Below are 13,364 nucleotides of genomic sequence, written 5' to 3'. Positions count from 1 at the left end.
TATGGCACGGGTGCCACAGGTGGCACGCGGAGCAATATTGGTGGGCACGTGAGCTCAACTCCGGCCAGCTCATTTTCGGGCCTTCTGGGCTCACTGGAAGTCAGGAAACACACTGTTTCCGGCCTCCGGAGGGTGGGGAAGGCCGTTTTCACCCTCCCCAGGCTCCTAGAAAGGCTCTGCAGCCTGGGGAGAGCGAAAAACAGGCCTGCTGGGCCCACCATGCCATCGCGTGCCAAAAGCAGGGGGATGTGGGGGGTCATGCATGCATGCCAAGGGGCGGGGCGCATAGAATTATGGGTGTGAGCACGCATGCGACCACCACCACCCCTCACTCCCCCCGCTTGTGGCACGCGATGACCAAAAGGTTAGCCATCACTGCACTATAGATTTTCAAGCAAGATGCTTGTTGCATTTGCTGTGTTTGGGAATTACATTTATGTGAAATAGTTTTGCGATTTAACTAAGCTCTAAAACATTATTAAAGAGGAGTTTGGAGGTCAATTTAGGGCAGGGAGTTCCAGCTGGAATCCTTGTGTGTCTGCTGCATTAGGACTTGTTCATTACCTCCAGAGCTGCAATGCCAAAGCCTTTGTGTACATTTCATACACTTTCAAAAAGTCCCTAGCGAATTGAAAATGGAGCATATCCTGATATACTATTAAATGTGCATTTATTAAACTTTAAAAAGTAAGTTACAAAGCCACTTCACTCAAGTTACTAAGCCAGGAGCCTTTTTCATTAACCTAAACACCCCCTTTGAAGCAGAGTCTCCTCCAGAGCACAAGGGAGGTGGAAGATCCCAGGGAACAGATCTACTCCACCCTTAGGATCTTCTTGCTGTGGCCAGATTACTTGAGTAAAGCCAGGATTTTTAGTGATATTTTTGAAGAGTGTGAGATTTTGCCTGGTCTATTTTAGATCCTCCACTATGGTGTTGGGGTGTTTCTTATCTCAAAATGGTGGGGAATGACATGGTTCATCTATTCAAGATCATGGTCGGAGCATCCATATTATGACAAAGGATCAAAACAATTTAGGGCATGCTCTTACACAAGGCTATTATTGTCAAAATGTAGCAGGGCTGGCCAAAGCTCAACTGAAACCTTAAATTCAGCATTTATAAAGTTGGGTGTGTTTCTCTGCAGATTTTCCCCCTGAGAGGAGTAAGTGGAAGTTTAAAGGTAAAAAAATAAACACATATGTAGTGAATTATTTACAGGACACTAGATAATGTTTTTTCGTTGCCTAAAACATTATTTCATCTTGACCCCAGCATTCCCCCAGCCCGTTTTAGGGATATCATCAAAGTGGAAAACAAGGAGAATTCCAGATTGCACTCAAGAAGAGATTAAAACAGTCCTTTTCTTAATGGGTATTTTCCAGATGTGTGAGATTTCAATCCCCTATTTCTTCCAGTTAAGTATGACTGAAGGCTATGATGATGCAAAGAGAACGTAATCCATCTGAATGACTCTCAGTCAAAAAAGATAGGACCACAGTATCATTTAAACCACTTAATTCTGTTACAGTCAAAAAATAAGTAGGGGATAATAATTTGATCAGAAAATAGTTACATGCCCAGGGCCCAGAGAAGGAACCAAATGGAAACGGACTGAAATCTAAAACTCTTCTAAAATGATTATACAAATCTTTCCTGGCATGGTTATATTGTTTTCTTGGCAATGGCACAATGGCAGTTTGCCTTCTTCTGCTTTGTTTTTGCCTTCTCAGGCGAGCCGACAGCCGTGTTTCCCTAGAGCAGAATTTTTCAATCTTGGCATCCTTAAGATGTGAGGACTTCAACTCTCAAACTGAATTCTGGGAATGAAAGTCCATACGCCAAGGTGAAAAAAACACTGCCCTCCCAATCCATGCCAAGCGAGTCGCATCCTACTTAGCATCCAAACCCAGCTAAGGGCAGCCTAGGATAGTACCGTCAGTACCACCCAGTACCATCAAAGATCGCTAACTTCACCCTCATGGTGGCTAGAGGAAAACATCAGGATGGGAGAGGCATCCTGAGCAGAAAGAGGCCCAGGCACCAATCTTGCAATTATGAAGTCTATGGAGAAATTCCTATTCCGTCTTATGTCCTTGTCGGTCTAAGACTGGTAGCAAGAAGAATGCTGGGAGAGTTGAGCCTGTTCTACAATGGCAGTAGAGATGTCCTGGGAATGGGTTATATGAGGAAAAATTCTTAATAGAAAATGCCACACTAGCTTGTGGTTGGATGTTTGCCGTCTTTCAGGGCAGGGTTCCAGGAACTGGTTGCCCTCCAGAATCCCAGCAGCCTCACCGGTTTAGCATGCTGGGAACTGTAATCCAATACCACACGGGGAAGCTCTGGGCTTCCCCCTCATGTTCTCCAGGTGTGAGAATGACCCAATTGTTAACCTGGAGAAAACCAAGATTCTTTTTTCCTTAGAGGGGCAAATTCTAAGCCACTCAAAAACAGATTTCCTATATGAGGTGAATGGAGTTGCCATAAATTTAATTCAGTTTTGGCTACAATTCTAAACTCGCCACTTTGGGTGTAGGATAGCAACTGAATGGGGCTAGATTGGCAGACAATCCAACCTCTGCAGAAGCACCCACCAAGCCTCTCTCCATCACTTACCCTCGGAGGCTTTCTGTAATTGTAAGTCGGTACCACATTCATGGTTTTAAATCTTAAATTATGAATCAGTATGATTACAATAAATTAATAAGCCACCTGCAATATATAAAGACATTTTATTGCTAATAAAGCTCTTTAAAGCCCCCCCTCCCACTTTTGCCTACATCAGTAGGACCTCATTCTTTCTGAAGAAAGTTGGGCCATCATATCTCTCATTTTAAAAATAATATATATATATATATATATATGAAATAAATAAATATATAAAATAAATACAATATACACTTTATAAATAGATTTGTCCTTATGAACAGTATTGTGTTTACATCTTCAAAATGCTCGTTCTTTGACCTCACCTCCTGCTTTCTACCATCGGACTCCAACGGAAGGAAACGCAAGCAGGCCGAAGTGTGTGCTTGCACAGAAAAAGCCACATTCACACACGCCTTCCTGAGGAGCCAAACATCCCACAGAGTTGGATTCTTCCCTTTACTACCATGCAAGTCCACGAGTTCTCGGATTTCGGATCACCACCATCTGCCAAGTTGCAAAGGGCCAGTTTAGCAAGCAAGCGAGCTTTTGAGCAGAATGCAAATTATTTCTGAATTCTTCTGTGCCTGGTTCCATGGCCTAGGATCAATGTTGCTGGTGGTTGTCGAACACCCATCTCTTCTGCTCAGTCTGATCTGCTTCCTCTTCCTAGCCCACCAAATTGTGCATGTAATTAGAAAGCGATCCTATGTAGGGTTCCAGGCTCTGCCCCATCCCGTCGCGCTCCCTGGAGACGAAATCCACCTGTGTTATACCCTTCTCTGAAAGCCAAGGGATCCGAGGCCAGGGCTTCTCTACGGGTTAACTAGGCTTGCAGAAGGGATGAAATGCATAGGCTTATAGTGCTCCAGCAAAAACTTGGAAACCCAACTGTGTACATGTATATATGTTACACAATCATGGGCCTTCATATTTGTTCTCAAGCTGCAGGGAGTATCACCTGTAGCGCAGAAGGTCTCTGTACACAGCAGGTATCTTAGCAGGATCTACCGGCCTGGGTAAAAAATGAGTAAATTTTTGATGTCTCTTAGTCCTGAATCCTTCTCGGGGAGATCCATCTTTGTTCAAAGCAATGTAATATTGCCGCTCAGAGTCCATGTGCTTGTAGAGGGTCGAGGCGTAGGTGTTATACCAGTTTTCTTCAAATTGCTCGCGGAAAACACACTCCTGTGTGAGCTTCTTCTGTGTGAGCAGGAGGTGGGAAGGAAACAAAAGAGACATGAAAAACGATCCCGATAAAGGGAAAAATCCCCCTGACTCAACCCAAGGATGACTAATAACTGAGTGACTTCTATCTGGACCTCCTTCTTAGAGGATCAAGATGGACAATTACATTTTCTCTTTCTCTTGTTCACCAGAACTTCGTGTATTAGGGCTGATTATTGTTGGATTATTGCAGTTCTGTGCAAAAAATTAGCCCATCCCAATGTCAATTTGTATGTTTCATCCTGAAGGAATGGAAGCCGACAATAAACCCTACATGGCACAAAGGCCAACACAACTCCTATGGTTTCTAAACTTCTGGCTTTGCATGTTGTGTAAACCCAGCCCAAAGTGGCTTACGCAGCAATTTGTGGTTAGAAATCCCTTGGCTTATTGTGATCTATGATCCCTGCTTCTGTGGTCTTAGAAGCTGGCATCTGCTTTGCTCAGGCACCCTGAACAATGGCAACGATATGCCTCCGTTGGAGATGATGAAGCCGCTTCGTTGCCCTCCTTTGGGGGCTGCCCTCCCATTCCGGAAGTTGTCTATTTTTCAAGTTGCACTAGAGTGCTCCAGAGACAGGATCAAAGAAATAACTAAGGAGCAACTTACGCTGTGTGAATATTTAACTGTAAGGAATTGTTGTTTTTAAACACTATTATGGGTCCACCAAGCCCCAAAGGGACAACTGCTTAGCTGCTTGTGAAAGTATGGAAACTGAGCCCTTGCACTCACATTATTCAATTTTGATTAATTATTTAGTATTAGCTTTATTTTAAAGACTTTGTGTTTGATGTTATATTTTATATTATATTATATCTGTGTGATTGTTTATATTCTATTCCAACTTGTTTTATTATTGGACATTGACCAAAATATCCTGGCTCCCCTTAACAGATCCTGGGCTTTTGCCCTGGGTGGATTGATTTTCCTTTTGTTCTTCAGCACCCCCAAAAACAGGAGGGTGGGATGTGGGTGTCATTTGCCTTCAGAATCTTACGATATAAACAGGCGCTTGTTACATTATTGAAATGTAAAGTTGGTGCTGCAGGTTGAATGTGAACCTGATGTCCTAGTTCTGCCCTTAGAGCAGTGTTTCTCAACCTTGGAAGCTTGAAGATGGGTGGACTTCAACTGCCAGAATCCCCCAGCCTTAGAAACACTGCCTTAGAGTAAACCTTAGGATGTATTCTCCTCCATTTGCCAATTTGGGGTCCCACTAAAACATGGGGCATCAGAGCAGGGCACAGGAAGGAGCGGGCAACTCAAAGCCAACACTCAGACCTCAGTACTCCCCCTGGCCTAGAGCAGCCGTGGTCTCTGCTGAATGGGCGGAGGTCAAATTCCACCCTTCCAGGGCATTGCCCTCCTTGGGCCAGAAGAGATGGAAGCTCCAGAGGAACCTTGGGGTTGGCTGCTCAGTAATACCCTTCTTGGCTAGGCCAGGGGTGGTGTCCCTAGGACCACAAGGCACCAACAAAAATGGGAGGGTGGACATGCCCTCCATCAAGGGAATATAATTCATGTTAGTTAACTTCACGTGGGAGAGAGCTGGACAGATCAGCAGGAAAGCTCATCTGGAGAAACCAACTCAAAGGGGTCACTTCTTGGACAATGAGGAGGAAAGGCAGCGTAGGTGGTTTCCCCACTGAGAAAGCCTGTGGTGAGGGCAGGTCTGAGGATCCCACCTCGGACTTGGTACCCTGTTAATCTCTCCTGCCAAAAGATACTCTGGGAGAAGCAGGAGGCAGGTGTGGGAGATATCTGCTCACATTCAAAGGGCTAAATGTCCCCAGACTTTGGGTTGTTAACAGAGATGGCTACCCCCCTCTCTTGTTTTGAAGTCACATGACCCTTCCTGCCCCACCTGGGGGCACAGGGGTAGTGGTTGCCACTAATGCTGTAATACCCGAATGGGAAGGCTCATGTGGCAAAATTACACAGAAGAACTATACAAGAATGAGCTTAACGTTCCCGATAATCATGATGGGCTGGTCACGGACCTCAAGCCAGACATCCTAGAATGTGAAGTCAAATGGGCCTGAGGAAATCTGAGCAACAACAAAGCTAGTGGAGGAGACAGTGTCCCAGCTGAGCTATTCAAAATCTTAAAAGACGATGGAGTAAAAGTGCTACACTCAATTTGCCAGCAAATTTGGAAAACTCAACAGTAGCCACAGGATTGGAAAAGGTCAGTTTACATTCCAATTCCAAGGAAGGGCAATGCCAAAGAATGTTCAAACTATCGCACCATTGCACTCATTTCACATGAGTGCAATGTTATGCTCAAAATCTTACAAGCTAGGCTCCAGCGGTATGTGGATCGAGAACTAACAGACGTACAGGCAGGATTTTGAAGAGGCAGAGGAACTAGAGATCAAATTGCCAACGTACGCTGGATCATGGAGAAAGCTAGGGAGTGCCAGAAAAACATCTACTTCTGCTTCATTAACTATGCTAAAGCCTTTGATTGTGTGGATCACAACAAATTGTGGCAAATTCTCAAAGAGATCTTATTTATCTGTTGAGAAACCTACATACGGGTCAAGAAGCAACAGTGAGAACTGGACATGGAACCACTGATTGGTTCAAAATGGAGAAAGGAGTCCAGCAAGGCTGCATACTGTCACCCTGCCTATTTAATTTATATGCAGAGCACATCATGAGAAAGGCAGGACCAGATGAATCAAAGGTTGGAATTAAGATTGCCGGGAGAAATATCAACAACCTCAGATATGCAGATGATACCACTCTAATGGCAGAAAGTGAAGAGGAACTAAAGAGCCTCTTGATGCGGGTGAAGAAGGAGAGTGTAAAAGTTGGCTTGAAACTCAACATTAAGAAAATTTAAGAACATGGCATCCGTCCTGCTCAATTCCTGGCAAATAGATGGAGAAGAAATGGAGGTAGTGACAGATTTTATTTTCCTCGGCTCCAAGATCACCGCAGATGGGGACTGCAGCCAAGACACTGGCTCCTGGGAAGGAAAGCTATAATAAACTTTGATGCCGCTCAAAGTCTAGCCTTCCATACAAGGTGAGGCCGAAAGGGGTTACATCATCTCCATTGTGGCTCTGGACCTTTGCAATTTAGTCTGGAATTCTTTTTTGCAATTTTGATCTTGGTGTTTGCTATATATTATCTTTCTCCTTCTCAAGAAAAGGTGCCTGCAGCTCGTGGCTCTTGCCAGGGCCATAAACGCACCAGCTGTCCTATTGCTTAGAATCATCCAAATGGCCAACAGATCAAGGTCATTTAAGGGAGGTCATTCTGAATAATATCAAATTCTGATAAAGTCAGAAGGTTGTAATCATTATACTTACCGATCCGTACAGCTCCCCTCTCTCATTCATTCCAAGATAAAGGCCAGAATCCACTCCACGGATACTAACCAGTCCTACAGCCAAACTTATAAACTCCAAAATTCCTTTAAAAAGATAAAAAAACAAAAAAACACCAGAGTTACTTGAAGAATGAAAAAGGGAGAAAAAACTTCGCTCTTCTTGAGCAACGAACTTTCCTAGCCATATCACCTTGGAGATCTTACAGACCCAGCCCTACTATCTCCTCAGGGGTGTGGACGCAGTCCTTTCAATTGGGAAACCTTGCATATGCAAAGAAGGAAGGTGACAAGTTAAACATCACAGAGGGCTCCAATACAGTCAACTCCTTGACATTCAAGAAATGATCCATCACATTTGCACCATGCTTGGCATGCACCAGTCTGAGCATTCAGCAAAAACCAGGGGGAGGCTGAGCCTTTGAAGAAATGAAACCCGGGAAAGAGACAGGCTAACATATATACTCTTGTACAAGCCCATCCCTAGATAACAGAGCCTCAAATTTTAAATCAAAATGAAAAAAGTACCACTCACGGATAAGCCAACCTGCATTTTCCAGGATGTTTTGATTTTAAAAAATTGAGATTTGGCATATCTGCAGATATAAATGTGAATACTGTATATACAAGATATTACTGTATCTGTGATAAGCCCAACCACGGATAAGCCGAATCAAATTTGGGGTGTGTTTATTAGCACCTAAAATTCTCAGCTTATCTGCAAGTATATTGTCTATAGCCTGCATTTTATATATAGGGCTCCTCTAAACAGAGTATGATGAGGAGAGGCAAACACCCCCCCCCATCCTTTCACCAACAAGCACAAAATGACACTCTTCTGGAAGCCCAGAGCTCCTCTCCCTCTCCCCGTTTTCTTGGATTTCGATAAATGTCAGGAATTGCAATGACGTGGAACCTGCCCAGAGCACTTCGATAACAACCGGAGTGCTGTCCAAATATCTTTTCAGCAGTGAAGCACAGAGATGAGTCATGAATCTCGTCACTGGAGGAAATATCTAGGGTTCACTCTACTACCCTCTTCCTCCAATCTTGTTGTAGACCACTGAAAACGCCCTGACTTTACAGACAGTAGAGAATCTCAGCCCAGAACCTCCCACTTGTAAGAATGAAATTACTAAACTTTGAGTTAAGGAATTAGTTTACCATCATGTCAAGGGCCAATAAAGAACATCGGACTGTAAAAGCATCTAACTGTATCAACGGAAGCTCATGACAGGCCAACTCCAGAAAAATTGGCAAAGGAGGTAATTATTCAAAGAGTAAAATGAGGAAGCGTTGATTTTATTTGCAGAGCTTCTAGGATGTCCAGCCATTCGTCAGACCATCATTAGATTCCATTTCCATCTTCCCTTTGCAAGCTCTAAGGTTTTTGAGTACTACTTGGAAAGGACTTAATACAATATACTACAGGAGAGATTACAATGAGGCTTTCACATTCATGATCCAATCACAAGAATCCCTGTGCAAACAAGGATGTCATCAGGCTAAATGTATCCTTGGTAGGTGACAGAATCATAGAATATCAGGATCGGAAGAGACCTTGTGAATCATCGGCCAACCCACTGCAAGTGTGGAATCCATTATTATAACCTCATTCCAAGCCACCTTTTGGACTTTAAACCATGCCAGCCATTGCCTTACTGTCACGGAACAGCTCCGATTACCTGAGTTGCCTTGTTTCACAGAGGGAACTCCTGTCTTTCAACAAGCATCAAAGTGTTTGTTGTTTGTAGTCACACTAGAAAGCAGAGCTGAACTTCACCTCTGAAGGCATGAAAGAACTTTGGGGCAGGTGGAAATGTCCACATAGCACCCGTTTCCAGTTCTGATGGCCACTGCACTTGGTCCAAATCTGGAAAGGCAGTTTCAAAATCCTATCCTAGCACTGAAGGATAAGTTGACAGTGTGAGACTGCGATCCTGGGAAAAGATGCGGCTGCTTTAAATAGGTGTGGATGGAGCGGCCTCCGTTCCTTCATGCTCTGAAGCACTCCTTGGCTTCTGAAACTGAAACACTGCAGAGTCCAACTAATGAAGATCTGAACGTTCCCTATCTTCTCTCAATCCTGGTTGCTCTTGGGTGACTGAACAGCACCCTAAACCCTTATTGGATGGTGCCCAGGGAAGGAACCCCCGTCTGCTACTTCCATTGCTGGGAGCATTTTTACACACACAATCCCATACATACAATTTCTTCTCCATTTTTTCTGAAATCATTCTGGGCAACATTGGTCTATTCAGCCTATATTGTAACCTGCTCCAAGTTTTGGGGGAGGTTCTGAAGGTCCTAATCCAAATCCGCAGAGAAATCAGAGTCGGCCTCATCGATTGCCAACCTCGGTGACTGAGACTCTAGATCCCAATGGGAGAATGTCACGCCCACAAGAGGCTTTGGAGCAGGGGCGTCAAACTTGATTTCATGGAGGGCCGCATCAGGGTTGTGTGTGGCCTCGGGGGACCGGGTTGGGTGTGGCCAGGGTGGGCATGGCAGCTTGACGTCACTCGTGTCAGGGGCGCCTGTGGTGGCCCGAGTGCTCTGCCAGCGAAAACGGGCTCCCAATCTCCCAATCTCCGTTTTCGGCTGGGATGGCCTCCTGCAACTCTCTGCCAACGAAAACGGAGGTCGGGAGCCCGTTTTCACTGGCAGAGGCACCGCAGGCCGGTCCTTCGCTCTTTCCAGGGCGGCCCCGTGGGCCTGATCTAAGCACCCTGAGGGCCTTGAGTTTGTGATCCCCCTGCTTTAGATGAAAGAAGGAAAACCGAGGTCTCCGCAGGGTCTGGTCAAAAAAGCCCAGATGGTGACTGTGATGGTGTGATCAAAGCTCTCCACCTGTTTGGACATCAAAAACAGGCCGAGCTTCAACATCACCATCAGCTGCCATCTTGTCTTTTTTGACCACACCCTGCAGACTTCCTGGAGGGAAAGGCCGATTCCTAGGGGTTTGCAACATTCAGCAGCCAAATCAAAGTCAGCTTAGGTGCCTTTTAAAGCTTTTGCAGCTCTGGGCGTGGCTATTGGGCGAGGATCAAGAATCCACTTTCTCGTGGTTTTGGTGGCCAAGTGGGGTTTGCTTCCCAAGCCCTCCTTGCTCTTTCCTCCTGCAGCCAGCGACTGCGTTTCTTCTTTGGAGCCTCTCCAGATTGGCTTCTGGAATTCCTGAGGTTTGGAAAACCCGTCTCTCTCTCTCTCTCAGCTTCCCCCACAGCTGCCAGTCATTGTCCTGGCACGAAGACAATCGCTTCGTGACGACTTCGGCCGGCCAGCCGCTTGCACCTGTCTCTCCTCCTACGAGCTGGGGATGGCAGGAGGCCCTGGCTGTGGGGCTCCTGAACAAGCTGCATGTTGTACTCAGATCTGCAGAGCTAAACTTTCAACACCCACCCCCCACCCAACAGCTGCCTGGAAACAGGTGCACAGGGGCTGCATGTTAACGCTGGAGGGATTTTGGGGGGGGGAATCTTCCCAGCAGCAGAGGGGCTCCAGGAGAAAAGAGGAACTCAAGCACACGGCCCCATAGCTTCCTTCCACCATGGATCAGGGCTGCAGCAAACTCAGAAATTCTCATCCCAAGCAAGAAATTGGGCTCTCAGGCAAAAAGAGGAGCCCTTCTGTTCAGGTCTGGGGAACGAAGACCAGTGCTGGCACAAACCCCTTTCTGTGCATGGATGAGAAGGACAAGGCAGCACTAGCAACATGAATACACACACACACACACACACCGCTTCACCAAACGTGTTCCCAGAAATTTGCTTCTGCCAAAAGCCTTCTTGTGTTTCAAAGCCCCCCACCAGCCGCCTCGATCACCCGCTGCCTTTGAAGGTCTGCCAGGAGAAAGGCATGGCGGAGGGGACTTTCAGCCCCCGTTTTTTATTCTCCGTGCTGAGTCACAAAGGAGCTTGTCTTGGTCAACGCTCCTCCTTGCTCAAAGCTAACTCCTGCTGTCCACTGTCCAGGTGAGCTCAGCTTCAGCCTTTATCTCACCGAATGGAGCCATACCCCTGGCCCGCCTTGCAGGATCATTGTATGTCTATGCGTTGTACTGTTACTTCGCAGAGACATATAAATGATACCAACCGTCTGGCCGGCTTCTGCTTCCACCACCACTGGTTGAAGTTCCCCGAGAGGTCTTGCCCAGAGACAACCAAGCTTCCCTTATTTTCACTTGGGTTTTGGCATCTCCCCTGCACTTCCTCCTCCAGGAGAGCCAACTCTGCCCTCCAACAATGGGGCAAGGATGGCCACAAGAAAGGCCACAATAAGATCAGTGGGTTGGACTAGATGACCTACAAGGTACCTTCCAACTTTGTTAATTGAAGAAAATCTAAGGAGGGCAACTTCACCCCAGCTTCTCCATCGGTATTCTGTCCAAGCAACAATTTCCCATTTCAAAGATCTGCCAGTCATTTATATTTTGGGGACAGCTTCTTCCTGGTTTTCTAACACAATCAGTCTGTCCTGCATTCAGTTAAAAAAAATTGCTCAAAAAAAAGTCTGCATTAACTAGCAACAGAAACTTTATGTTTAAAACATGGGGAAAAAATCCCCTAGGAGGATAAACTGCTTCAAAAGAGTAGCATGTTGACTTTTAAAAAGTCCCCCAACTTTGAAATGGCCAGGTATCAGGAAATAAAAGAGGGCTGCAATGCATTTCCCCCCTGGCCCAGCAAGTGGATTTCTGCATTGGTGGGGTTGCTGTACAAGATCCCTTCCAATCCTTCCAGTCTACATAACCACTGGGTTAGAAAATGCGGCCACCAGCAGTGCCTAGGTGAAGTCCGATCCTCTGTGATAAATGGTCCCTTGAGAGACACATCAAAGTCACCTCTACAGCTCTATAGAGCCACTGTCTCCAGTAGCATTTCTCAACTTCAGCAACTTTAAAATCGCTGGACTTGAGCTTCTAGAATTCCCCAGCTAGTGTGCTTTAAGAATTGGGGATTTCGGCTCCTAGAATTCCATTCTGGCTGGGAAATTCTTGGAGTTGCAGTCCACCGGTCATAAAGAGAAACGCTGATCTGTGGGACAGCTTCTAGGCCAAATCCCACCTCATTCCGGTCGCTCTCTTGCTCAGTGGTGGCTTGGCATGCCGTCTCCTTATGCCCAGAAAGCCAAGATTGTCTCTTTCGACTTTCAGGGCTCATTGGCCCCAGAAAGCCCAGAGGGCAGGAGGCGTTTTCCCATCTTGGTCCAACATGGTGCTGTTTGATCCTGCAATCAAGAGCAGCTGGCTGGAGTGGAGAGCTACCTGCCCTGCAATGCAGGGCTAAGGACTAATCCGACTTCAGCACGAGGAGAAATGGAAGTGCTGTTCTGAGCAGCCTCAGCCTCTCCAACTCTGTCCTGCTAGCCAGATAGGCAACTCCCTGCAAGAATCTTCCTGCAGGTTCCTCTTCCTCCTCCTTCTTCTTCCACTTACTTATAAGCACATCTGTTCATCTTCACAGAGAATCTGAACCCAGAACTCTGCGGCTACCAAGCGTAAAGGCCAGGCTGGGTGTCTCCAAGCCTGCTTTCCTGGCTGAGGGGTCCCTTCCCAGATCCCTCGTGGAAAAGCAGGCAGCAGGTTGCCTAGGCTAACACCTGACCTACTTCCTTTTCTTAACAGATGGCTGGATCTGGGCAAGGCAAGACAGATGGCAAGGATTTAGCCGATCTTCTTTGAATTGTTTTGTCTATCATTACATCAAAATATGAAAACTCCTTCAGGTTGGGGTCAAGGGGAAGTTAGCCTGGCGTAAAACATCTGGCTCAGGCATCACTGAATTTCTAACCATTCATTTGATTCCCAAAAGAGATTCTAAAGGTTTTCTTGGACAACGAAATGGGAGACAATCTTCCCCTTGTCTTCTGGCAAAGGTGCCTCTTTGACTGGCCCATTTCCCAAGGCTGCCATTTTGTAAGCGTCTCCACAACATTCTCCCCGGGTTCCAATCACACCCACTGACCCCCAAATGGGGGTCTCTGTTCTTTACAAACATTGTTTTATCTGAAACCAAGCTTAATCTTAGGTACAATTAAAATCCCTGAAGTTATGTCTTGTGGTCTTCTTTGGCCTACAAGAAAATCCAGGATGAAGCCCCGGAGTTAATACTCTTCCTTTGATCTACTCAGGGTGGTTGGAAAGCAGAGGC

General features: G+C 46.0%; 1 protein-coding gene across 5 annotated transcripts in view; it reads right to left on the bottom strand.

Annotated features, from left to right (window-relative positions):
* FGF16 (fibroblast growth factor 16) overlaps positions 1 to 13,364 on the bottom strand; it is a 42,062-nt gene that overhangs the window by 26,580 nt on the left and 2,118 nt on the right. For 2 of the 5 annotated variants that reach the window (XR_015729659.1, XR_015729660.1), the window contains exons 2-3: positions 7,196 to 7,299; positions 2,974 to 3,850 (exon numbers count right to left, since the gene is read on the bottom strand). Coding sequence is in view for 3 of the 5 variants with exons in the window: in XM_034435154.3 (XP_034291045.2) it covers positions 3,605 to 3,850; positions 7,196 to 7,299 (350 nt within the window). In the remaining 2 variants the exon portion in view is untranslated. Of the gene's footprint in view, positions 1 to 2,886; positions 3,851 to 7,195; positions 7,300 to 13,364 lie in introns of those variants that run through there. The other 3 variants (XM_034435154.3, XM_034435155.3, XM_087877436.1) reach the window with 3 other exon arrangements.

The sequence above is a fragment of the Pantherophis guttatus genome, chromosome 12 (genome assembly GCF_059756535.1).
Source record: "Pantherophis guttatus breed Tessera chromosome 12, ASM5975653v1, whole genome shotgun sequence".
Lineage (NCBI taxonomy): Eukaryota > Metazoa > Chordata > Lepidosauria > Squamata > Colubridae > Pantherophis > Pantherophis guttatus.
The sequence above is the reverse complement of the archived record's forward strand: the minus strand, read 5'-3'. Positions and strand labels throughout refer to the sequence as shown.